At 46.2% G+C, this 24,226-nt stretch overlaps 1 protein-coding gene across 2 annotated transcripts in view; it reads right to left on the bottom strand.

Annotated features, from left to right (window-relative positions):
- Positions 1-24,226, bottom strand: part of SAMSN1 (SAM domain, SH3 domain and nuclear localization signals 1) — a 1,266,558-nt gene that overhangs the window by 953,615 nt on the left and 288,717 nt on the right. Inside the window, exon 5 of one of the 2 annotated variants that reach the window (XM_069636417.1) lies at positions 17,207-17,314. In XM_069636417.1, coding sequence (XP_069492518.1) covers positions 17,207-17,314 — 108 coding nt within the window. The remainder of the gene's footprint in view (positions 1-17,206; positions 17,315-24,226) is intronic. The other variant, XM_069636418.1, reaches the window with a different exon arrangement.

Here is a 24,226-nt window from a genome sequence, read left to right as displayed (position 1 = left end):
GCACACAAATAATCCATTCCTGCTTCAATTGGGCAGTAAAGAACTAAATGTACAAAACGTTTGTCTATTTTCAGTTCACAAGCTCGATTGTTTTGAAGGGGCCAATCCTGCTCCTGCCCACCATTTGTGGTGCTCTGTGGAGGGCGGAAGCAGCCCCCATCCCCTCCTTACAGTAGCACTCATTGATAAATGATGGGTGAACCTTGAAGTTTTCTAATAGACTTTCAGCAAAATGTAGCATCAGAGTTGTGTTAAGAGCTAAGTGCCTGACACCCAGGATCTTGTTTGAGTTTTTGCTGCACAAATCCACATTTCAACCCCTGCAAAAACATCTTCAGACAATTAGCTCGAAAAGCAATCATATGACCCAAAACATGGAACCTGATGGCTGGCAACAGACATAGCACATTCAGGGGCGCAAGGAAAACTATATTTCTTGGGGAGGGGGGCGGCTTGTGATGGGAGGGGCCATTTCAGAAACTGTGGGGACAAACTTGTAGGCTCCGCCCCCTAGGTACAATCCCAAGGGTTGTTTGGCGTGTGGTTCAAGTAAGCTCAATATGCCAGTGAGAATGACCAAGTAATTGGATTTAGAAATAACATACACATTTAGATGATTTTATATATGTGAAGCTCAGGAATCCGATCCGGCATCACCCTTTAAGCAAAAGTGACCACCAGGTGGTAGTATAGTGTGCCACAAAGCCAACTCCCACATTACAGACAAACCATACATATCTGTTAATTCTACTATTATTTGTCAGCGTAAAAACATGTCCACGCTGGCTGTGCCCATACATTTCCATTCTGGCTGCACCAAAATATGCCAGTAGTCCCATATATCAACATATTCATGTTTGCTTTGGACATAATGTCAGTAGTGATACCATAAGAAAACCTCTGCATGCAGGATCTGCCAATATGTGGCAGTATTTCCACATACTTCTGGTGGCATTGCCATTAAAAATGCAATATCACAATAAGAAAACATGTTTAAAGTGGCTGCACAATATGATCCATTCTAGACATTTAATAACACTTGTCATGCTTACTTTACAAGAGATGCCCGGTAAAAAATGTCAAGCAACGAAAGAAATGGCTAGACTAACTGCACCAAAATGGCAGTCTAGCCATGCAATAACATATCATGTCTACTGTCATATTGATGCCCAACACAAATAAAATGATGCCACAGTAATAAATGACTAGCCTGGCTGCATCAAAATGCTATTATAGCCACATAACACATATCATGCTATTCATCAAGGATTCCCAATAAAATGGCAAGTTTAGCGAAATCCCCTTTCCACACGCGTACTTTTCCCGCCCACCCCCACACAACCACAACTTCTTCCACCTGCCCACCAGAATCAGCTCCTAGGCCCAGCATTACACATAAGTATGCGCGCGCACACACACACACACACACTTAAACACATTTCACTTATTCATTTAAACATACCATTTACTTGTGCCCCCATTCACTGTACACTCGCTTATTCACAAACACCAAGTCCCCCATCATCATGCTCGCCTTCACACACACATTAGATAATAGATATACACACTTCTTGCACACATAAATACATAGTGAGCTAACATGCAACAATGCTTCCCTCACCTCTCTCCTTAACAAATAGCAAGTGTGCACACCAGCCTCCTCCCGTCGGATATGAAAAAGCACATAACATTGTTATACATTGGCCCTGCATCCGGAGGGAGGTGTCTGATGTGTGCATTTGATTTTTGTTAGGCAGAGAGCAGGGAAACCCTTCCTGAAACCAGCATCTTTAAAGTTTTTTCTGTGTTTGTGAAAATACATTTGTCTGCACAAACACAGTAAAACTTGAATGCCACAAGTTTCAGAAAAGACTTCCCTCACATCTCTTCTTAACACAAAGCAAGTCCTCACTTCAGCCCCTCTAGGAGTGCACCTAGCCTAACATTTCGGGGGGCTAACCCTTCACATGTTGCAAGAGGCACTAACTTCAGCAACTTTGGGGGAGGTGCAAACTTACATGTGTGGGGGTATCTAACGTATTTATGCATGCTAATGAGACTAGTCTAGTGTGGCTTCAATGTTAAAAGCAGTTAACTCTATCCTTCACATCTGAAACCAAACACATAAGGACTGCTGTGAGAAGGAGCTGTCTCCTGTCCCCCCTACCCTTCCAATCACTCCCCTGGCATGCAAGTACTAACCCCACATCACAATTTCGATTGCCTAAAAATGTATGCGTATGAAGGCAGGTTCTTAAAAATGTATGTGTATGAATGCAGGTACTAACAATGAAATGCTTTACGTTAGTAATAGCAGGGCTTTTGTTAACAGCAAAGCCCAGGTGCTGTTTAACATCTGTGTCCTGTTCTGTCCGGCCACGGCTCTGTAGGTCTGCCAGGCTGAGTCATCATAGCCCACATTTTTAGAGGGTTAGGGGGAGGGTGCTAGAGCCCGATCAGCGCAATGCTGTTGCGCCACTAGTCACATTATTGATTTTGTTATGTTAGTGCACTAGATCGATCACCTGCTGAATCCTTCTGGCAGGCACGACCATCCTGACCCCACACAGCAGCAGTGTTGAGCCTGTGAATGTCACCTCATCTCGAAATCTCCATAACTGCTCCAACGTCATTCGCGCCTCCTGAGTCCTCTTACCCAGACCATCCAGAACTGACTTCCATTCCCCTCTCTGCAGGCAGCACATCCCAGAGGTTTTCTGAAACAGTCATCACTCTCTGACACCTTTTCCAGCTCCTGAATGGGCATTGAGTTTAGGGTGGCAGACTCCACAATGATCTGCACAATCTCATCAGCCTCCTCGACACTGGTCGCCCTTCCCTTCTCTGTTCTGGGGGTGTCGTGACAAGTAGTTAGTTGCATTGGTCGCCCCTGGTCAGTACACCAGCTACTCCAGCATCCACCTCTCAATCTGGGCTGGTGGCTTTGACGATGAGCCCGCCACGATCGGCAGCAGAGGCTTTTGATCCGTCACCACCATCATCGGTCTACCCAGCACATATAGTCGAAAATGCTTGCACCCCCAAAGCATCGCAAGGGCCTCACATTTGATCTGGGATCACCTCTGCTCGGTCTCTGACAGACCGCGACTGGCATATGCAATGGGTCTCACTTCACCCTTACTGTCCATCTGTGTCAGTACTGCTCCTAGGCCAAATGGACTGGCGTTTGCCGCAACCTTGGGTGGAAGAGATGGGTTGAAGGATGCCATTGTGTCTTCAGCCGTGAGGGAACTTTTTACATCCTCAAACACTGCTTGCTCAAGATGGCCCCACTGCTACGTGGTGTCCTTCCTGGTGAGGCTACTCATGGGCTCAGAACGTGTGGCAAAGTTCCTTATGAAGCACCCACAGTATTCACCATCCCCAGAAAACTGCGTACCTCCATCACATTCTTTGGGGGTCTGGCCTCCATTATGTCCTTGACTTTGCAGGGATCAGGGGACACCCCACCTTGCTGGAACACAAAGCCAAAAAACTCAATGTTCATCTTCAGGAACTCACACTTCTCCCATTGTAGCTTTATGTCCAGTACTTTTATGCGTTCAGGAGTCCTCACCAGACGCGCCATGTGTTCCACCTCTGACCTAGCATACACCAGGATGTCATCACTGATGTTGAAGACACCTTCCAGATCCGCTGGAGCACCTCTTATCAAGTTCTGGAACACCCCAGCAGCTGACGACAAACCAAAGCTGAGGGGTTTATATCTCTATAATCCTCAGTGCATCATGAAAGCGGTGATGTACGTGGACTCAGAGTGTAAAACGACCTGGTGGTATCATCTCTCAAGTCCAGCTTGGAGAAGAATCTTGCACCCTGCAGTACGATGATGATGTAATCAATTATAGGGGTAAGATGTCTCTCCCTCTCTATCGCCTTATTGGGTAGCCACATGTCCACACAGATTCTAACAGAGTCTGGGCTTTTGTGCGATCGCAATGGGCGACACCCAGGGGGTCGGGCCTTCAACCTTCTCAATCATGTCTAAATTCATGAGATTCTGCAGTTCCTTGTCCACCAACTCTCGTAAATGAAACGGGTTTCAGGGCGAATGGTCGGATGGACTCCTCAATGTGCAGTCTCACCAACCATCTGTCCAATCCCCACAAATAACTCTGCAAATCTTTTGAGGACTGCCTGCACATCCTCCACATATACACTGTACACGAAGATGACGATTCCTAATGCCTGTACTGCCACACAGCTCAGGAGAGTGTTGGTACCCACATCCAAAAAAAAGAACCATGCCTTGATGGAACCGTTGCCATGCTTCACTTTTGACATGAATGCTCCTGCCAATGGGATAGGCTGATCTCCCCTGAATGTGAAGATGCGTGCCTTCGGACGCTGCAGTGTCGTTTTTTTTTCATGGCCTCATAATGCACCTTGGCCATGACGTTGACCGTGGTGCCCGTGTCCACCAGCACTGGCACCAGTGATCCATTCAGCTGTACCATACATTTTGGCTGTCTCCTGGCTTTTGCTCTCAACACGCTCCCACTGGAGATAAAGAAAATGTTCTCCTCATCTTCCTCTTTTTCCAGGTCCTGGGCCGCTCCTTCATCCTCCTGATCCACCAGGGCAATGTTGGGTGGGCGTTGTTGTCTGAAAAACCTGGCTCGGCTGGGCATCTCTGGACCACCACCGGCAGCGGTGCCCTGCACCTGCGTGCATAGTGGTCAACATTCCTGCATCTTCCACATTCTTTCCGCTTTGCTGGACACTTCATGGGGTGCCGAAGATCGAACCCACACTTCAGACATAACTCCGGCAACCTGATATTTCTCTCCCTCTGCTTTCCAGCAGGCCATCAAACCCCCCTTGCTCCTTTGCCACGGCCATTGAGACACACCTCTTCTGTCTTCCCAGAGCGTATCGCAGCATCCATCCTGCACTCCCGTCTTTCCGCCACCTCATGTGACTGTCCAGGTTTAAGGATTTGGGACAGCATGAGGCCTGGTTCATGGAGTACTTGATGTCGCAATTTGCCATACACACAGCCTTGGGTCAGCTGGTTGTGAATCATGCCCTGCTCATTGTCCCAGGCGCACGACACTGCCATGCGCTGGAAGCAGCCATGAAAAGCATCCAATGACCCACCATCCTTCTGCCTCACACTACACATGACACATCTTTCATAGTCCACGTCCATGAGTGCCATGAAATGTTCACGTAGCACATTCTTCGCCTCGACAAATGACTTGTTAGCTGGCTGCAATGACTGGAAAATCTGATGCAGTGCTGGGCCAGCCGAATACAGGAGGGTAGCGACTTTGCTTACTTCAACAGTCTCCCTGGTGGCTTTAAAGTACATATCCATGTGGTCAATCCACAAATTCCACCTCGGGCCCAGGCTGTATGGTGCCCCTGAGACATCAAACTCAGGGTTTGGGGCCAATGCACCCTGTTGTTGTGGGGCTCGCACCCCTCCTAGCACAGCCTGTGCAGCCCCACCATGGGCACCTCCTGCATTCCGGTCATCCGCCATGTTGGTGAGCGCATGAGCACCCCTCCACTTGCCAGTGGCTGCAACTCACTCTGGAACCAGAAGAGAGAGATCCAACTCGAGTGTCCAGCACCATAACGTGCATTCTGGTCCCCCAATGTAGCTCGCTCCTCCACACTGAGTAGAGAAACAGTAACAAAATTGAGCAACCAGAATAAAACGTTGGGAGTACTAAAGGAGTATCCACCCCCACTTCCTCTAACAGCCGCAGCGAGCAGAAAAGAATAGAGTCATTGAGCGCACCGAACTTCAAACTGAGAGAGGAGAGAGAACACAAAAAACTCTCTCCTCCACCCTGCAGAGTCACACATTCCCCTCACATCCCAGTCCAATGAACTTCACCTACGTGGCAGTGGGATTTCCAAAAATTAGGTCTCAGAGGGGCAGAGCACTCCCTTAGGGAGCCGCAACCTCCGTAGCCCGTTCGACACAAAATGGTGACGGAAAACGCTCCACATCATGAGAAAGTTCATCCTTCAAGCCGTAGCTCGGATCTCACCCCCGCTTAGCCCAACAGGTCTGTGCATGCATAGACAACCTCCTTATCGTCCATTGTGGTAAGGCCCCCTACTATGAGGCCCTGTGGCATCAAAAGCCCCCTTGGCCCCATAGAAGACACAACAGATTCTGTTTCCCGTCCGGGCTCCACACATGTTCTGCTGAGCGCATGTGATGTGCCCTGTTTATTCCTTTCCACACGTAACAGAGTTAAATCCGCGTCTGTCTCTCAAAGTGACTCCACACTATCATCCTCGGGACAGGGCTTGTGTACTGCATTTGCAATGTGTTGATCCTGTTGTGACCCCCGCTTATTGGAGCAGTGAATGTGGCTAAGGTGTATTTGAAAACTTTGTGGGCTTTTACATCTTTATTCTTGTTTAGTACCCTCAAAAGTACCTTGAATTTTGAATCTTGAACTTGGCATATTGGAAAGAAATTGGGAACTGTGGTCGTAAACCTTTGAGCCACAAACATCATACTGGCAATTTCAAAGAGTGTTAATCTTATATTTCAAACTCTGGGCTTTTGAGAAAGTGATGACTGCAGGTGAGCACCTTTGAGCCACAAATACTTTATTAGCATTTCATTAATATTTGACCAGCATGTTTAATTTAGTATTTCGTACCTTTTAGAAGATGGTTTCTGTGTATGAAACCAATTGAGCCACAAGCACCACACTAGCATTTTAGTGTATGTGTCACGACCCTCGCCAAAACCCCCTCTGGCAAACCCATTGGCCAGGTGGAGTCAGGACTCGGGCATCTGGAGCCTGGCATCCTCTTCAAAAGCCCTCATGGGGCCAGTCCTGGCGCTCATACACCATGAAAAACAATGTGCTTGGGAAATACTTTATTGTATTGTCAGCCAACATGGAGGCACCCACATAGCTTGGTTCCTAAGAACCAAGCTATGCGGTCTAGTGTTTTGGGTGTGGCAGCCTAGGGAATACTTTACCTGGAGTATTTTGTTGGGGCTATTTAAACCTCACCCGAGCAAGACAACACGCTTCGCGTTACTTTGCAGCTTGCAACGTGACGCTCACCGTGTCCAGCTATTCCCTCGAACCTCGGAGAAGTAGAACCTGCAAGGAGACAAAAGGAACATCATTAGCAGCAGCATCTTACCTGCAGTCATCATCTTTAAACACTCGGAGCTACTAAGAACAGCTTCCTCGAATCTGCATGCCTCCCGGACAGAATGACCTGAAAGAGGAAGATAGAGGCAACATTAAAGAAAGCAGTAGAGACATTTACAAATTACGAACTGCTCAAAAGGCTTACCTCGCTGGTCGCCTCTCGGCTGGCACCATTGTGGAAATTCCACTCGCACTGTAGAACACCGTGACCTACAAGGAAGGAAAACACAGGTTAGCAAAGGCAAAACTTTGCAGCGCTGCGCATAGCGCTTACTTACCGCATCATAGCGCTCTTAATGCACCATCATTTACCAGCGGGGCTCAACCAAGCCACTTTGCCGCGCTGAAGCTCTGCATAACTAAGGGAGAAAAAGGAGACATTTTAAACAAAGAAAGGCATGCAGGATAGCAACAAAACTAAAGAACAGCAATAAGACCTACCTGAACAATATCAAACGGGCCGGCGTCAGTGAAGTAACTGGACCGCACTCGCCCATGAAAGACAATGTGCCCCTGCAAAGAAGGCAGGACGGAGAGCACGCCTAATTCTACCACCAGGTGAGGAGAGGGCGTAAGTGGGACTGAAATCATACAGGAGTGGAGGGAGGATACTTACCCCAGTCGGTCAGTCTTGAACACAGTCCTCCTGTAATTTCAGGCAGAACCTTCCCCGCAGACCCCATCAGGGCAAAGCTGAGAAGAATACCAGCGAGTAACCCGGCTGGTTGGCGTCCCTTTGGATACCAGGTGAGTGTAACAGAACACAAAGCCTACCTTAACAAATCCACCTGGGCGCCATGGAGACATCAGAAATGGACCAATTGGCCCAATTACTAGGAGAGCTTCGTGCTGAGGTTCATTCTGCCCGACAAGAGACTAATGCCCTCCGGAGAGACCTAATAGTGACCAAAGAACACAATGAAGAGATTAGCAGGCAATACTTGCAATCATAGGCAGGACAGATGCCTCTACCTGGAAACAATCCAACGATGCAAAACCCTGCCATACCACTCACTCCGGTACAGATCACGTTACCTAGAACAGTGCCCCTGGCACCACCAGAAAGGTTCTCAGGCGAGCCACGGAAGTATGCGGCATTCATCAATCAGTGCTGCCTTCATTTGCTTTGTAGGCCTGGAGCATTTCCAAACGACCAAGGTCAGGTAGCTTTTATCTTATCATACCTGAGTGGTAGTGCAGCAGATTGGTCGGTGCCGTTGGTAACCCATGACGATCCTCTATTACATGACTTTGGGGGGTTCCAGAGAGAAATGGAAAAAAGTTTTGCTCGCTATACCCAGGAACAAACAGTAGACAATGAACTCTTGTCCCTCCCACAGGGGAATCAGGACTTGTTAACGTACATTGCTACCTTCAACATACTGGTTGCCGAAGCTAGGTGGCCAGAAAACAAACGAACCACGTTATTCCATTGAGGCTTACGAGGCAAATTGAAGGACGTCTTAGCCCAGGTGGTTGATCACCCAGAGACTGTGCAGAATTCATAAATCTGGTCGTGCAGCTAGACCACCGGTTGCAGGACCGAAAGGCAGACCGGTCTAAGACAGACCCTCGGACCGTGTACGTTCGACCAAGGGAAAACACACCCTGTGTACGTGAAAATGCTGTAGAACCCATGCAGATTGGAGGGATACGGCTTCCATTAACAAAACAAGAGCGGGACAAAAGAAGACAACAACCGTTTGTTTGTATTGTGGGAAACCAGGACATTTCCTGAAGGACTTGCCAGTAAAACCCCCACGAAGAACAGTCGGGCCACAGAGAAGGATGAAGCTAAGCAATCGGAAAACTACCAAGCTCGACAAACGTAGAGGTCAGTTTGTCGAGTGAGAAGAAAGAGTTGCTGTCCTCGCACTTTGCAATACCAGTGATCTAAATTAACCACCAACAGTCATCAAGAATGCATGCGTTGAAGCATACATCGATAGCGGAACAGTTGGAAATTATATTGATCAAGGACTGGCAGCAGAGATGGGGCTTCCTTTGTATTCTAAGCCAAGTATGGACAAGGTAACCACCGTGGATGGGACAGAAATCGCTTCCGGACCAGTAACCCAGTGTGCAGCCAGGGTAACCTTGCTGTGCCAGGACGGGCATCGGGAGTCTATTTCATTCGATCTCATCAAGGCACCTCAGTTCAGGCTAATACTAGGGATGCCATGGTTGGTTGCTCACAACCCTTTAATAGACTGGCGGGCACGAAAATTAACCTTCCCCGGTGACTGCTCCCCTGCCTGCTATTACCAAGAGGAGAAACCAGACGTCTGTATCCCCATGACTCCCGGAGCAACAGTATCAACCCTGGGAGCAACTAATACCTTGCCAAGTGAATACCATGATTTCCAGGATGTTTTCCGAAAGGACCAAGCCAATACATTGCCGCCGCACAGGCCCTATGACTGTCAGATCGACCTTGTTCCTGGTGCACAAATCCCTTGCGGCAGGATCTACGCTCTCACAGAACCAGAAAACCTTCATTTGAAATCCTATTTAGACCAGTACCGACAAACAGTATTATCCGTCCTTTGAAGTCCCCCGCAGCCAGTCCTTTGTTCTTCGTACTGAAAAAGGAAGGAGAACTTGTATTGACTACCGCGCATTGAACCAGATCACCGTGAAGAACCGCTACCCCTTGCCACTTATCCCTGAGATGCTAGACCAAGTTAAAGATGCCCAGATTTATACCAAATTGGACGTTCGAGGAGCGTCCCACCTGGTCCGAGTCAGAAAAGGAGATGAATAGAAAACTGCCTTCCGTACTAAGTACGGCTTGTTTGAATATCAAGTCATGCCCTTCGTGTTATGCAACGCTCCTGCGGCATTCCAATATTTTATGAATGACGTCTTAAGGGAGTTAATTGATGTGTGCGCCTTAGTGTACATAGACGACATCTTAGTATACTCAGCCTCGGAACAAGATCATGTCAGGTGCGTTCGTTCAGTCTCACCAAGCCCCGTCAACATTGCTTGTTTGCAAAGCTTGAAAAATGCTTTTTTCACGTCACCGAAGTAGAATTTCTTTGTTTTATCCTTACTCCAGGAGGCATCAGAATGGACGTGCACAAGGTAGATGCCATTCTGAAATGGCCTTCACCGACGTCTCTGAAAGGGGTACAAAGCATGCTGGGCTTTGCGAACTTCTACCGCCGATTCATCCCAGACTTCTCTCAGGTTGTGCACCCAATCACAGTACTATTAAAAAAAACCAATAAAAAGTTTGCTTGGACCGAAGAAGCAGAAGAAGCCTTTCAGGAACTAAAAGAAAGGTTTACCTCTACTCCAATCCTGCGACATCCTCGTCCAGACCTCCCTTATGTCGTTGAACCTGTTGTGTCCAGTCTCGCAATGGGTGCTGTGCTCTCACAAGGAGACCCAGAAACCGGCCAGCTAGATCCTGTGGCCCTCGGGTCGAAAAAGTTCTCACCTCCAGAGATTAATTATGCCATCACGGACAAGGAATTCCTGGCTATCATATCCGCCTTTAAAGCCTGAAGGCACTAGGTTCTGGGGGCCAGACACACCATTACAGTCATCACAGACCACCGAAACCTGCAATATCTCAAAACAGCCAAGGTCCAGTCCTCGCACCAATTACGGTGGGCCCTTTTCTTCGTCTATTATGATTATGTAATCACATTTCGACCAGGAGTCAGAAACAAAAAGGCAGATGCATTATCTCGCATGGGCATAGATTAAATAGTATATACAACTCCAGACCCAGTACCTATTATACCTGAAGACAAACTCTTGGGTATCACGACAGCCTTAACACAAGCAGAACTACGAAAAGAAATCCAATGGACAATGAATCCTGATGCCTACCTCGCATGGCAAACTCAAGGAGAACAATATACCATCAAGGACCATCTACCCTTTTTAGGGATCGCCTATATGCACCCAAGAAGGAATTACAACAGCATATTATTTCAAACTATCACGATTCACTGATCGAATGGCATCCTGGGATCGCCAAAACCCTAGATAAGGTGAAAGAGAACTTTTGGTGGCCTACCTGGCGTAAGGACATCATTCAGTATATTCAGTCCTGCGGTGTCTGCGCACAAAATAAATCACAGAAACAAAAAACATCTGGTCTCCTACAACCATTGGATATTCCTCCAGTTCCATGGCACACAATTTCCCTTGACTTAATCACTGATCTACCTCCAAGCCAAGGGTTCAACACCATCCTTGTAGTTGTGGACTTATTCTCAAAGATGGCCCATTTTATTCCTCTCAAAGGCCTCCCAGACGCAGCCACTTTAGCAAAAGTGTTCCTGGAGGGCGTGGTTAAGCTACATGGCTTCCCTTCGGTTCTGGTCTCTGATCGAGGCAGCCAGTTTGTTTCAAATTTAAGGAAAAAATGTTGTGCAATGGTGCAGATCGACGTTCGGCTATCTACCATTCACCATCCCCAAATGCCAAACCGAGAGAACCAATCAGACACTCAAGCAATATTTACGGTGCATGCTGAGCCACGAACAAAGGAATTGGAAAGACCTACTATGGATAGCCGAATATGCATATAACAATTCTTTGCATTCAAGCACGGGACAAACGCCCTTCTATACCCTTTATGGCAGACATCCACGTACCTCTGAACTAGACCTTCCAGCCAGCTTGGAAATGCCAGCGGTAAAGACTCTACACACAACCTTTACTCAGGCTTTCAAAAGGGCAAAGGAACACCTTATTCATGCCAAAGAAAAACAAAAGAGATTCGCCGACCAACACCGGAAAAAGGCCCCTGATTATCAAATAGGAGACAAAGTTTGGTTAGCCGCTAAATTCGTACCCATCCACGGAACCCGGATCTTATATCCCAGATTCTTAGGACTCTATACCATTAAGGCAATGATCAACCCGGCAGCCGTGAAACTGGATTTACCACCTAATCTACACATCCACCCGGTATTCCATGTGTCCCTCCTGAAACCAATGCAACCCAGCACACGGATTGCGACACCACCTAAACCCATACTTGTTGATGGAGAGCCAGAATTCGAAGTCAAAGATATCTTGGACTCTAAATACTCTAGGACCAAGCTATATTATCTCGTCGGTTGGAAAGGATTTGGACGACAAGATAGATCCTGGAAGCCTAGTAAGAAGATCCATTCATCACATCTAATCAGGAAATTCCATCGGAACTTCCCAACCAAACCTGTACCAGACAGAAGGAACACCATGGGAAGGGCCTTAGGGGGGAGTGCTGTCACGACCCTCACCCAAAACCCCCTCTGGCAAACCCATTGGCTAGGTGGAGTGAGGACTCGGGCCTCTAGAGCCTGGCATCCTCTTCAAAAGCCCTCATAGGGCCAGTTCTGGCGCCTATGGCGCCAGGCTCATACATCATGAAAAACAATGTGCTTGGGAACTACTTTATTGTATTGTCAGCCAACATGGAGGCATCAACATAGCTTGGTTCCTTGTCCTTGAGCAAGGCACCAAACCTACAGACCCTGCTCAGTCTCTCCTCCATGAAATCAGACGTACCCACAAAGGATTATTGGCTAACTGTGGCTAAACTATCGGGTTTCTACATATGTGGAAACTGTTCCATGGGCAGGCATGCACTAGACACAACAACTCTCATCTTTAGAGATAACCAACACCACAAAATCACTGACTTTATCAATTGTAAATCCAAATTTGTAATCTATGTAATCATCTGTACATTCAAACGACTATACATTGGCAGTACCATCAGAGAATTACGTACTAGGTTTCAAATCGCAGGACGCCATATTCCCACTCGCTCAGCATTGGCAGGAGAAACATCAATGGGAAAGAAAAGAGGACATCAGATTTGTGGGACTAGAAGTAATTAAGGGAGAACCAAGAGGAGGTGCCAGAGAACTAAGGGGCTGATTCATGGAATTATGTGCGCCGAAAAATGGGCTTTGTGCAGAATGGCGCACAAAGCCCGTTTTTTGGCGCACATAATTCCATGAATCAGCCCATAAGACTCAGACAAAGGGAGGCTTAACTCATATACAAATATAGGAATGTAATGTTTGGTCTCAACTCAACCATGAACTGAATGTCTTTCTGTAAATACTTGCATTATGATGATTGTAACAAACTATGAACAAATAGGCCTGTCAGACAATACGTAACCCAAGAGGCTGTACCAAGGATAAATCCTAGTTTAATCCTGCGAAGTCACCAGACATGAGAACATGTCAGCACACAGACAGCTGTGTCACATGATTCCTAACCCCAGAGTGAACCCACAACAACACAAGACCCACATGTCAGGGGACTCACCACTAGAATCATAGACTCCTGTGACACAACAATGCATCCAGAGGGTAAACAGTAGGGTACCATACATGAAAACAAGTGAAACCACTTATACTTACCATAAGGAATATGAACAAAGACCCCCACGAGGGTCTACATGGGGAGGAATATCCCAACCCCTGGCACTACAGGGGACACATCTTCCTCACGCAAACCTACCACCACTGTCTCAACATACCTGGCTGCACTGAAACCGTAAGCAAGCAGCTTATGACAGTAGTCTGAAAAATTGTACACCAGGATGGATGTCATACAAGTGACAAATATTTCTAACTAAAAAGCATAATTGACCATTTGGCATAATAAGACATCCTTTTCTCAAAGCCTAAAATGGTGTCAACTATTTTTGAAGAATGAATCAGAGCACTCCAAATAGAAACAGGTGAATACCTGATCTAGGGCCATCGTACAACAGGGTTCCAAACCCCCGTATAAACCACACATGTGGGAATAGGCAGATGAAGGAAGGGTACAGCCTGAAGCCTCCAGTCATTACCATAATCTACATGCAAAGGGTTGAGGTCAGCAATAATATTTGATTCAGAGCTACAACTGCTTGAGCTATGAAACCCCAAGCATCCTTAACACCTTCATTAATATGTTGGTTGGCATGGTTATAGCTCCCTCACTCCTCCTGAAGGACTCCAGTCATTACCATAATCTACATGCAAAGGGTTAAGGGCACAAATAATATTTGATTCAGAGCTACAACTGCTTGAGATATGAAACCCAAGCATCTGTTACACCTTCATTAATATGTTGGTTGGCATGGTTATAGCTCCCTCACTCCTCACTCTAACATGTCCAGGTGCTGTGCGCATTGGCCAATGTTACTTCTGACCATGAGGGCGATGCTCATTGCAGCAATAAAACAACATTAGTCAGGTTTACATCAGGAGAGCAAGACAGGTGACTAAATCCCTGGCCATTTCTCCCAGAAGTCTACCTAAGCTGTCTGCAAACCGTAAACTCCTCTAACAGAGTGCACACAGCAAGGTGACAAAATGAAATCACACTTAACTACCAAAATCACCCAGGGGACTAAAGAAAATCAGAGCCTAAGAGAATTCTAAGATGTTTCACCACCTTTATTGGACACAGAGGGTCTCCCATGTGTCCTAGTCAAAGATTAAAAGGCTATAGGTCAGTGGCTCGTTTCCTTTTAATTAAGATCACAGTTGTATATGGGTTTATTTTTAGGCGTATTCTTCATCGACCTATGAATGGCCAGCAGACAGAGGGAGAACCAGTTGGAGCTGTCTCATTCATCTGAACTCACGTTAAATATTAATTGTGTTTCATCCGCATAGATGCTTATGCTGACACAAAGGACTTAATGAGTTTCAGATGTGCACTCATATACATTTTCACAGAATAGGGGACAGAGTCAAACCGTGGGAAAAATGACAATTTGTGTACTGCACTTTCAAGTAGAAAGAGGACAGGAGTACTGTGAGTGATTACATTTAAATTATTCAAACCATTTCCACACACACTGCGCCTCAATACCAACTCATCATAAGGTGGCAGTTTAGGGTCTTATGACAAACAGTGTAGAATGCAGCCATTGCATCTAAAAGAATGAAGATGGTATGACACAAGTCAACTCACATCCTCAGATTTTCTAGATTCTGGTGATCAATGACTCAATTCTGCAAAATTATAAGTGATACTAGAGTTCAAATGTAACACTTCATAAGACTTATCATAAAAAGTAAGAGGAGCAGAACACATTAACCCACATCACAATGTCCACAGGACCAAATTAATGCATTGAACAAAATATTTAATCAAAACAGTGACACATGTGTAAGCAAAATCCTAGGTTATGACTGTGGCAAATGAAGGGAGACAACTGCTTGTATCCCAATTAGCAAATTTGCCTATGACCAAAGAAAACCCTCAAATGATTCTAAGGACCAGATGTGAAAACATTTCTGATCACAGATGTAGATGGGAATGATGTGCCCCAATCACATGTTTTTTGGAGACAAAGAAAGAGTTACAATAATCATATATCCCAGTGGGAGCAAGGGACAAAGGGATGCATGCAGTGTGTCCGTTTGTGGGGAGGTAGAAATGCCTTTAATCAGTGATTCCAAATCTAATAAGCAGTTTGAGCAGCAGTGAAGCTGTATGAAGCAGCAGGTAACATACAAACATACATACATACATATTCCCTTTGATTGTTAGTGGGATTCATGTCCTCGCTAACCACAAATCAAGACCCACTTCCTAAGCCCCACAAAGATAATAATTATAGGGGCAGTCTGGAATTGAAAATTGTATGTAATCCTCTTGCACACTGCCACATTATAATATTGAGTAGGCACTGCAAACTGCCATGTTTTGATAACTGTTTTTTGCCAGTGCAAGGTGATGCTTTAGGCTTTACTGTGCATTTCCTTGCGTTGAAAGCTCTTCGTCTAGTGTGTAGACATGCTTCCTTGTGGGCATATGTTAGGCTCCTGCTTTCTTAGGAAAAACTGCTTTAGCAGATACAAGTCATCATACTATAAGCACGCTAACCAGCCTCAGACTATGTGTGAACCTCTAAGGAGTATATTCAGTTCCACTAAATGTATCCCCTTGTGCTGTCCTTCCTGATGACACAGTCTAAACATATGAGAACGCAGATGATTTCAAAGACGTGTATAGTGGGGCTTTGTTCCCTGCTTGTAACATTCTTCAGTATGATTCCCTGCCCTGGATGGACCTCCCCTTTCATTGAAATGCATGTGTTCCTTTGGGTATAAGAGACCGGTGAATGAAGGGCGGGGGACATTCACTTGCATCTTAGTCTGTTACTGTCATTGGTTTGTTGTTGTCCTGCTGATTGTTTTTTGCTAGTACATTGTTCACTAATCCACCAGAATAGTCAGTGTTCATTTTCCCACCACATCACCAATATAGCCAGCAATTAAGGCTGCCAATTGAAGTAGCATATCTGCACAAACTAGCAATAAAATGTGATCACCAATTTCATTGCACACCTGAGAAGTTAGGAAATTGACGCACATTTTTTTTTCATTTTCCCAGTTGTATGTTCAACATATATATCTGGCTATAGGATAGCATGGAAATCATTTTGCTAATGAAAGGCAAGCAGGGAGATTAACCCTACGTGAAAGAATCCCAGGGATGTTGGTTCAGATACATTTATGTCGAATGCTAAGATCGATAGAGAATCAAACCACGTTTGTAAGTACTGATCTGTGCATTCACACACACAACATTTCACAACATTTCTGGTGTTTAAAATTAATTACACGTATGTGAGAAAATAACATAACATGACAGTGCATTTTGAAAATTATTTTATTACATCCAGCAGTAAATTAGTTACCAGTTGGAAGTAATATAGTTTTTGACTATTATTATTGTTCTGTGAGTGAAAAAAATAAACTTGCGCCTTGAAGCACATGACTCTGGTGTCAATGTTGTTGTAGCCTCTGCTAGGCAACCTGCAATGGAAACAGCTAGAACTCATTGGATCAACCATTAGCTGCTAACCCTCATCTCTGCTTATAACATTGATGTTGGCTCACAAATATGTATTTTTCTACACCACCTATCTGTGAGCTAAAACAGAAACAGGTATCTGGTGTGACAGACTTCAAAATGTGGTAGGTTTGTGTAAAAGCAACCTTTTGTAGCATCACAATGAATATTGGTCTCCGTAAATAACCCCCTTACTGCAAAAAAAGCAAAATCACCTGAAAATATTAAGCAGTTACCTTCAAGCTGACAATGCCTTCTGTTGTATGTATCTTTTTCAGTCTTCTTAGAATTCTGCTCAAACGTGGATTTATTATTTCTCCTTTCTGAGCATTAAAACATACAAATAATTAGGTAAAGGCCAAGTGGTAAACGTGTTAGCTTACTACTGCTAAAGAAACAAAATAGATATAATTTTATGTCATAACATTATTTTTTGAAAGACAGCAATGAGGAAAAGTTAAGAGAAATAGTAATAATAATAAAGAGGTATAATAATTTAGGCTTTTTCATAGAGCTTGGGTAGGCATTTAAAAACCAGTAATTTCTTTCCAAAGTATTGCCATCATCTATTTGATGAGGCTCGTGCGGCTTAGGCATGCCGCAATGCAACTCTGGTAATAAGGACACAGACACAGTGCTTACTCTTCGGGGTCTTCTCGTGCACTGAAATGCACGCAGTATGATGACCCTTTTATTACATTTGCGTCATGATGCTTCCAACATCAGGCCGCATCACAGGACCTCATAACGCTCCTCCCTTTTCATATAAGTCGTAAAACCAACATTAACAACATTAGCACCCAAACAAAAACATGAACGCCCTGCTTAGAACATTAGCACAGGTTACCTGCTGAGGGACACATGCACACCAACATGACATTTACCCTGTAGTCATTACATAGTCCTGGAGGCGAGTTGGTGGCCTCCTTGACTCTCTCCTCAGGAATCTTTCTTCTTTCGAGGTCTCCGCAAAAAGGTTCCCTGTCAGCCTTAGGGCTCCTCTGCATTTCAGGACAACCTTCCTCGTCATTCTGCCAGCTTCTCATGGTTTCCTCCACCCCACTTTCTCCATCATCGGGCTGGGGTGAGGGGTTCCTTGGGATTAAATTCTCAGGTCTGATTCTCTTAAAGAAACTTGAGTTCCTTGCAACTGTACCCTGGCTATTTGAGGCTGTGATTATGGACCCTTTCATATCCACAATGTCTAATGGTATCGGCTCATAGGTTAGGGATAACATTCCTTACAGATGTCTGCATTTGAGCAGCACAGTGTCTCCAACCATCAGGTCATAGTCCTTTAAGCATCTCTACACATTCTCATGTTCATTCCTTGATCTCCGATTCACAGCAGTTTTCAGGTCATCAATGGTCCCTGGAACACGATTCTCTCTGTCTAGTATCAGCCCACAAGGACACCTGTTGAACAGTGCCTCTGCCGGGGGTACATCTCTCGAACAGTGTGGGGGTAGTGCAGTACTCTCATAGAAATTGGTTGAGAGCCCTATGGGGACAAGACCCCTGCCCAGGAGCAATCCTAAACACTTTGTTTATTGTTCTCATAAATATCTCCGCCTCTCCATTGGCCCTTGGCCACAGTGGTGTGATTATCCCACACTCCTTCATAAACACTGCAAAGCCCTACCCCTGGAATTGGGGACCATTGTCAGAGCATATCTCCTCAGGCAGCCAATTTGAGGCAGAATCTTTCTCCAGCACTGGTACAAAATCAGTCAAAGCAATGGATGGGGCACATCCCACCTCTGGGTACCGAGACCTGATCTATGGCCACCAAGAAGTGAAAGTCTATGTGTAAAACTTCCAAAGGCTTGGAACTACGGGGCATCGATTCAATGTTTGGCTCTAGGTTCACTGGGGCAGATGCCTGGCACCATAGGCACACTTTTACAAATTCGACCACCCTTTCTTCCAGGGCCCGGGGACCAAACCTTCATTCGCAGTCTCGATTTGGTCTTTGCTGATCCTTGGTGGGTAAGCTTGATCACCCTGGAGCTAAGTTCCGAGGGAGTGACAATCTTCAAGCCTCTGAGCACCATCCCATCGTCCGTGAATGTGAGTTCACCCTTAATCTTCCACAGATGCTCCAATGTGTTGCAGGGTACTTCGGTCCTCTTGTCTATGTTGGCCAACAACCAGGGCCCATCTCCGTCAGATACAGCTTCTTTCAAAATGCGGAAACAATCGTCTTTTTCGGAACCCTCCCTTATTTCATCCATCGACATAGAGTTAGGTACAGCTGCCTCTGTGACACGATGTACAAAATCCTTGGTCTCCTCCACCTCCTGTTCTGCTGAATCCTCTGGGGGGAGCATGTCTGCACAGGTAGTCCGCTGCATTGTGGTTATGTGGACTATAGACCAGGTTAATGTTATACTCATACAAAGATGGCATCCATTGCTCTATCCTGGTCGAGGGCTCTGTTGAAGAACCTGCCATTATGGGGAACAGTGGTTTGTGGTAGCTTACCACGGTCACCTGTCTGCCATAGATGTAGAGGTGAACATGTTTGCAACCCCATAATAGGGCGAGCACCTCCTGCTAATCTGTGGGTACCTTTGTTCTGTTGCAGATAGGGCTCTGCTGGAAAACACCACAGGCTTGACTTGGCCACACTTATCCAGATGAGCAAACTATTCCCCCAAATCAAAATGATTCACATCCAATACTATCACAGATTCTTTTTTCGAGTTGAAGAAGGCCATTATGGTGTCTGCAGTCAGGGCTGACTTAATGTCCTCAAACAACAACTGTTCTACCTGGGACCATCTCCATTTGTATCTTTCTTGGTCAAAAACCTCAATGTTTCTGACCCCAATGCCAGGTCTCTAATGAATCACCTGCAATAGGTGACCATCCCCAAAAAGCTTCATTCTTCCGAAATGTATGTGGGTGCCTTTGCATCTTGAATGTCCTTCACCTTGGCTGGGTCTATCAACACACACCCTTGTTGGAACACAACTCCAGCTGCCTTTTGAGAAATTACCCTTTTCTTTGTTCATGGTCAATCCCATGTTCTTAATCCATTCGAAGGCCATATTCAATCTGTCCAAGTGCTACCTTTCCATTTGTGCAAACCCCAGCACATCATCACTGATGTTCAAAGTTCCCAGGATGTCAGCCATCCCACCCCGCACTGCGTTTCGGAAGACCTTATCCACTGAGGAGACCCCAAAGCTGATTCTCTTATACAGGTAATGGCCCTGCTGTGTGGCAAGGGTTTTAATGTATCTGCAGTCCTGGTGGCGAACCAGCTGATGGTATCCGGCTCTCAGGTCTAGCTTTGAGAAAACCACAGCTCCCTGCACATCCGCAGTTATGTCATCTATGGTGTGCATGATGTGCCTTTCCCGTCTGATGACTTTGTTCGGGAGGTGCATATCTACACAGATCTGCGCCAAATCCGAATCCGGCTGTTTAGGTTTGCATGCTATCACAATGGGAGAAACCCAGGGACTTTCTACCAGACTTCTCAGATGAAATGGTATTCTCCGATGTTTCAGTGCTCCCAGCTGTACGGACTCATCAATATGCAACCGGATGGGATCACCCTTTAGCTTGCCAATCCCCTCAAACACCTCTGCAAACTGCTTTACCAGCATCTGGACATCCTATTGAAAAACCCAAATGTTAACTTCTCAATGCCCAGAGCTTCTGCTGCCGGGCACCCCAACAGCATATCACTACTGACTCTAGTGATAAAAAATGTTGCCCGGATCTTCTTCTCATTGTGCGTAAAATCTGGCACAAAAGTACCTTCTAGCAGGAAGGGTACCTTGCCCCCAAACGTGAATATCTTCACCCTGGATGTACTCAAACTCAGGGACTCCCTTAGTGATTCATATTGTCAGTGAGCAATCACATTGACAGATCACCCTGTGTCAATTATTACCTGGACTTCTGCCCCATGCACTGTCACCATGCATCTTGGCTGTGTTTGTCTTGTTAAGTTGTTTCAAACGCGAGATAAAGAAAACGTCCTCTTCGTCCTCCTTGTCCTCCCCTGGTACTGGTCCTGGTCTGCTATCGGGTCAAGCTGTGCCACTTTGGGTGATGGACTCGTAGTTGAAGGGCGCAGTCTAGCTAGACCCCGGGAAATGGTGGGTGGCCCAGAGGTGCGGCATACTCTTGTGAAGTGATTCGCAACTCAATACCTCCCACATGTGTGCCCCTTTGCAGGGCAATTCGCCACATGTGGTAGATCATATCCACATGTGGACATATCTGAATCGCCACAGGCTTCTTCTCCTTTTTTACACACATAGCCTTCGTGGCTGGTTTCCACACCTGTTCACTGCATTTCATTGCCATCGCCATCTTCGAGGCTCTCACATCCGCCAGCTCATCAGACTGTCCCATCTCTAGAATGCAGGTCAGCGTGATGCCATGTTTTCCCAGAATCTGGTGCCTCATTTTGCTCGATGATCAACCCTTAAATATGCAGTTAATTTACAACTTCTTCTTCATAGTCCCATGCACATGACACCACCAGGTGCTGGAGTTGGCCATGAAAAGCATCAACGGATTCATCCTCCTTCTGCTTGGTTGAGCACATATTGAAGCTCTCATAGTCCAGGTTCACCATGGGTTGTCCCAGCGGTGCAAAGGTTTGAATATTGTGTACACTCCAGGCCCTGCTGAATACAGGAGTGTTGACTTTTTGGCATGGTCATTGTCTTCTCCCAGAGTGTTGAAATATATGTCGAGCATCTCCTGCCATAGTGTCCAACAAGGGCCCAGGCTGGATGGGACACCTGTGGCTACTAGAGGTGCCAAAGAGCCTTGTTGTTTTGACACTGATGCTGCAGGCTGAGGTGCACCCTCATCATCGGCCATTGTGCTTGGTTAGGTTAACTGTCACCCTCCTGGGCTCAATGCCAGTACGCAGACATGACCTGATGATGGCATAGGCACTCCTCCACTAGGAGCTGCCACACAGAGATGCCAAGTGTCCTGCGGTGAATAAATCACACACTGCTCCCTTCTTGATCACCCTGCGGCCAAGGTCAATTGGCTGTCCCACATAGATGGTTGCCTTTTCGGACAGGTCTGAGAGAACCTCTTCCTGTCACTATCATCCAGACCCCAGTGAACATGTCAAAGCTATGTAGCATCTGGACAGCACTTGGCTACTATTGAAATATTCAGGTTGCTTCTCATACTAATCACAGAGGTGCCCGAGCACGGATCTATGTAATTATTGCGATGGCCGAAAATGCTGACTTTTTTTTATACCACTTTACCCCACATATATATGCGAGGGGGTGATCCCCGCAACCCTGCATATTAATATTATATTTTATACCCCCCACATATATATGTGGTGTAAGGGAGGGTCAAAAAATAAATAAATTGGCATTTTCGGCCGTCTTAATTGTGAGGGCGACATTTTAGTGCGATTTCCCCGAGCCCTCTGTCAAAGAGCCGCAAACTCAGGATTCACACAGGTTGTTGTGCTTCATATGGTGCTCACCTACTCACTGTGCAAGTCAGGGAAAAGACTCCCTTTACTGTGCCAGAGGGTGGCACAGCCGTGATCGTCCTGCGAGGATGAGCGTCGGTAGAACGTCTGTGGGTGGGAGTGATGACCTCCACCACCATTTTGCCAGTTTGTTGAGGCTTGTGTGTGGATTCAGTGCTTACTCTTCAGGGTCTGTTCGTGCACTGAAACAAATGCAGTGAGATGCCCCTTACAGTACATTGGTGTCCTGACGCTTCTCACGTCAGGTTGCATCACAGGGACCTCACCACAATCTACACAAGTACACTATTGTCATTGTTTGCTCTAGTACTCACAACATTTGAGAGCTATTGCTATCACATAGTAGCATGTGACATCAAATCCTAAATACTCAAACCAATGACAGGTTTTACACAGATGCAGACCTTTGCCAGGCCACCCCATTACATCCCCAATTTGAGCCCCTATCTACATTGGATGAGCAAGACTGACTGCGGACAGTCTCGTCCTCGACTCTAGAGGGGGCACCTATGTGCACATCAGGTAGTGGGTTGGTGCTTCCTTTGGTTGCCCCATAGGTAAAGATTATCTCTTGGAATATAGCTGGCTCCAGGGGGAAACTGAAGCTGGATGAGAACTGGGACTTTCTGTAACACCATGATATCACCCTTTTACAGGAGACCTGTGGCCTGCATTATAAGCATTACGCTGAACAGGGACAGATGCTCTAAAATCCCATGGTTAAGGATGGTTAAGGACCTTTTGGCACCATGTGATGACTCTATTGAGTTCCCACCGGCGGCAGTGTTACTGCCTGTGGAAGTACGAATATTAAAGGAGGCAGTGACCCGAGGCATTATTGCTAAGCGTGCCCAGATTGCATGGGTGGCTCATGCTGATTGCTATCACAAGCATATAAGCAGGACTCTGAATTTACAACCGTATCTTGTCTGAGCAGGGAAGAGGAAACATAGCTGGTTCATCACCAGGGCCAGATTCGATTGCTTAGTGTTGAGAGGTAACACTGCGAAATGGCCTGGTTACCCAGGTGATCCTAGCTGTCCTGTGTGTGGAGACCCTAACGAGAACCTGAGTCATTTCATTTCGTTTTGCCCAGGTTACCACGAGATAAGGAGACAGACACTATTACAGATCATACAAAGCACGGAAATACGACAATAAAGACTGGCTATGACGTTCCTTCTAACCGCAGAAACCGAACTGACGGCATGGGCCCTGTTATCGTATTTGAAGGCGGCTATGAACAGAAGCAAGGGGTTTTTAAAAAGATAGGATGCTCTATTTTAAAACATTTAATGTGAAGCTTTTAAGTGTGTTTTTTGAGCTTATGAACTTGTTATGGTGTGAGTTTTTCTTTTCTTTTTCATTATGTATACAATGGGCCTCATTACATGGATGGCGGTAAGGATTTACCGGTACCGGTAAAATACCGGTACCGGTAAATCCTTACCGCCTTACTACGAGGTCCCTTTGCGGGTTGGGGGATTTAACGCCTGCTTTTTGCAGGCGTTAAAATCCAACCCGCTAAGGGACCTCGGAGCTAATTACGGCACCGCAGAATTGCGGTGCCGTAATTAGCGCCTTCCCCATTCCCATAGAGCCCTATGGGGCAGAAATGGGAATGGGGAAGGGCAATGGTGGAAGGGGGATTTACCGCCCCTCCAACCTTGGAATGGGGCGGTAAATCCCCTTTCCGCCAAGGCGGTGCCAGTATTTTACCGGCATGAGCCATGGCGCT

This window comes from Ambystoma mexicanum, chromosome 7p (genome assembly GCF_040938575.1).
Source record: "Ambystoma mexicanum isolate Mex_15411 chromosome 7p, UKY_AmexF1_1, whole genome shotgun sequence".
In the NCBI taxonomy this organism is placed as follows: Eukaryota; Metazoa; Chordata; class Amphibia; order Caudata; family Ambystomatidae; genus Ambystoma; species Ambystoma mexicanum.
The sequence above is the reverse complement of the archived record's forward strand: the minus strand, read 5'-3'. Positions and strand labels throughout refer to the sequence as shown.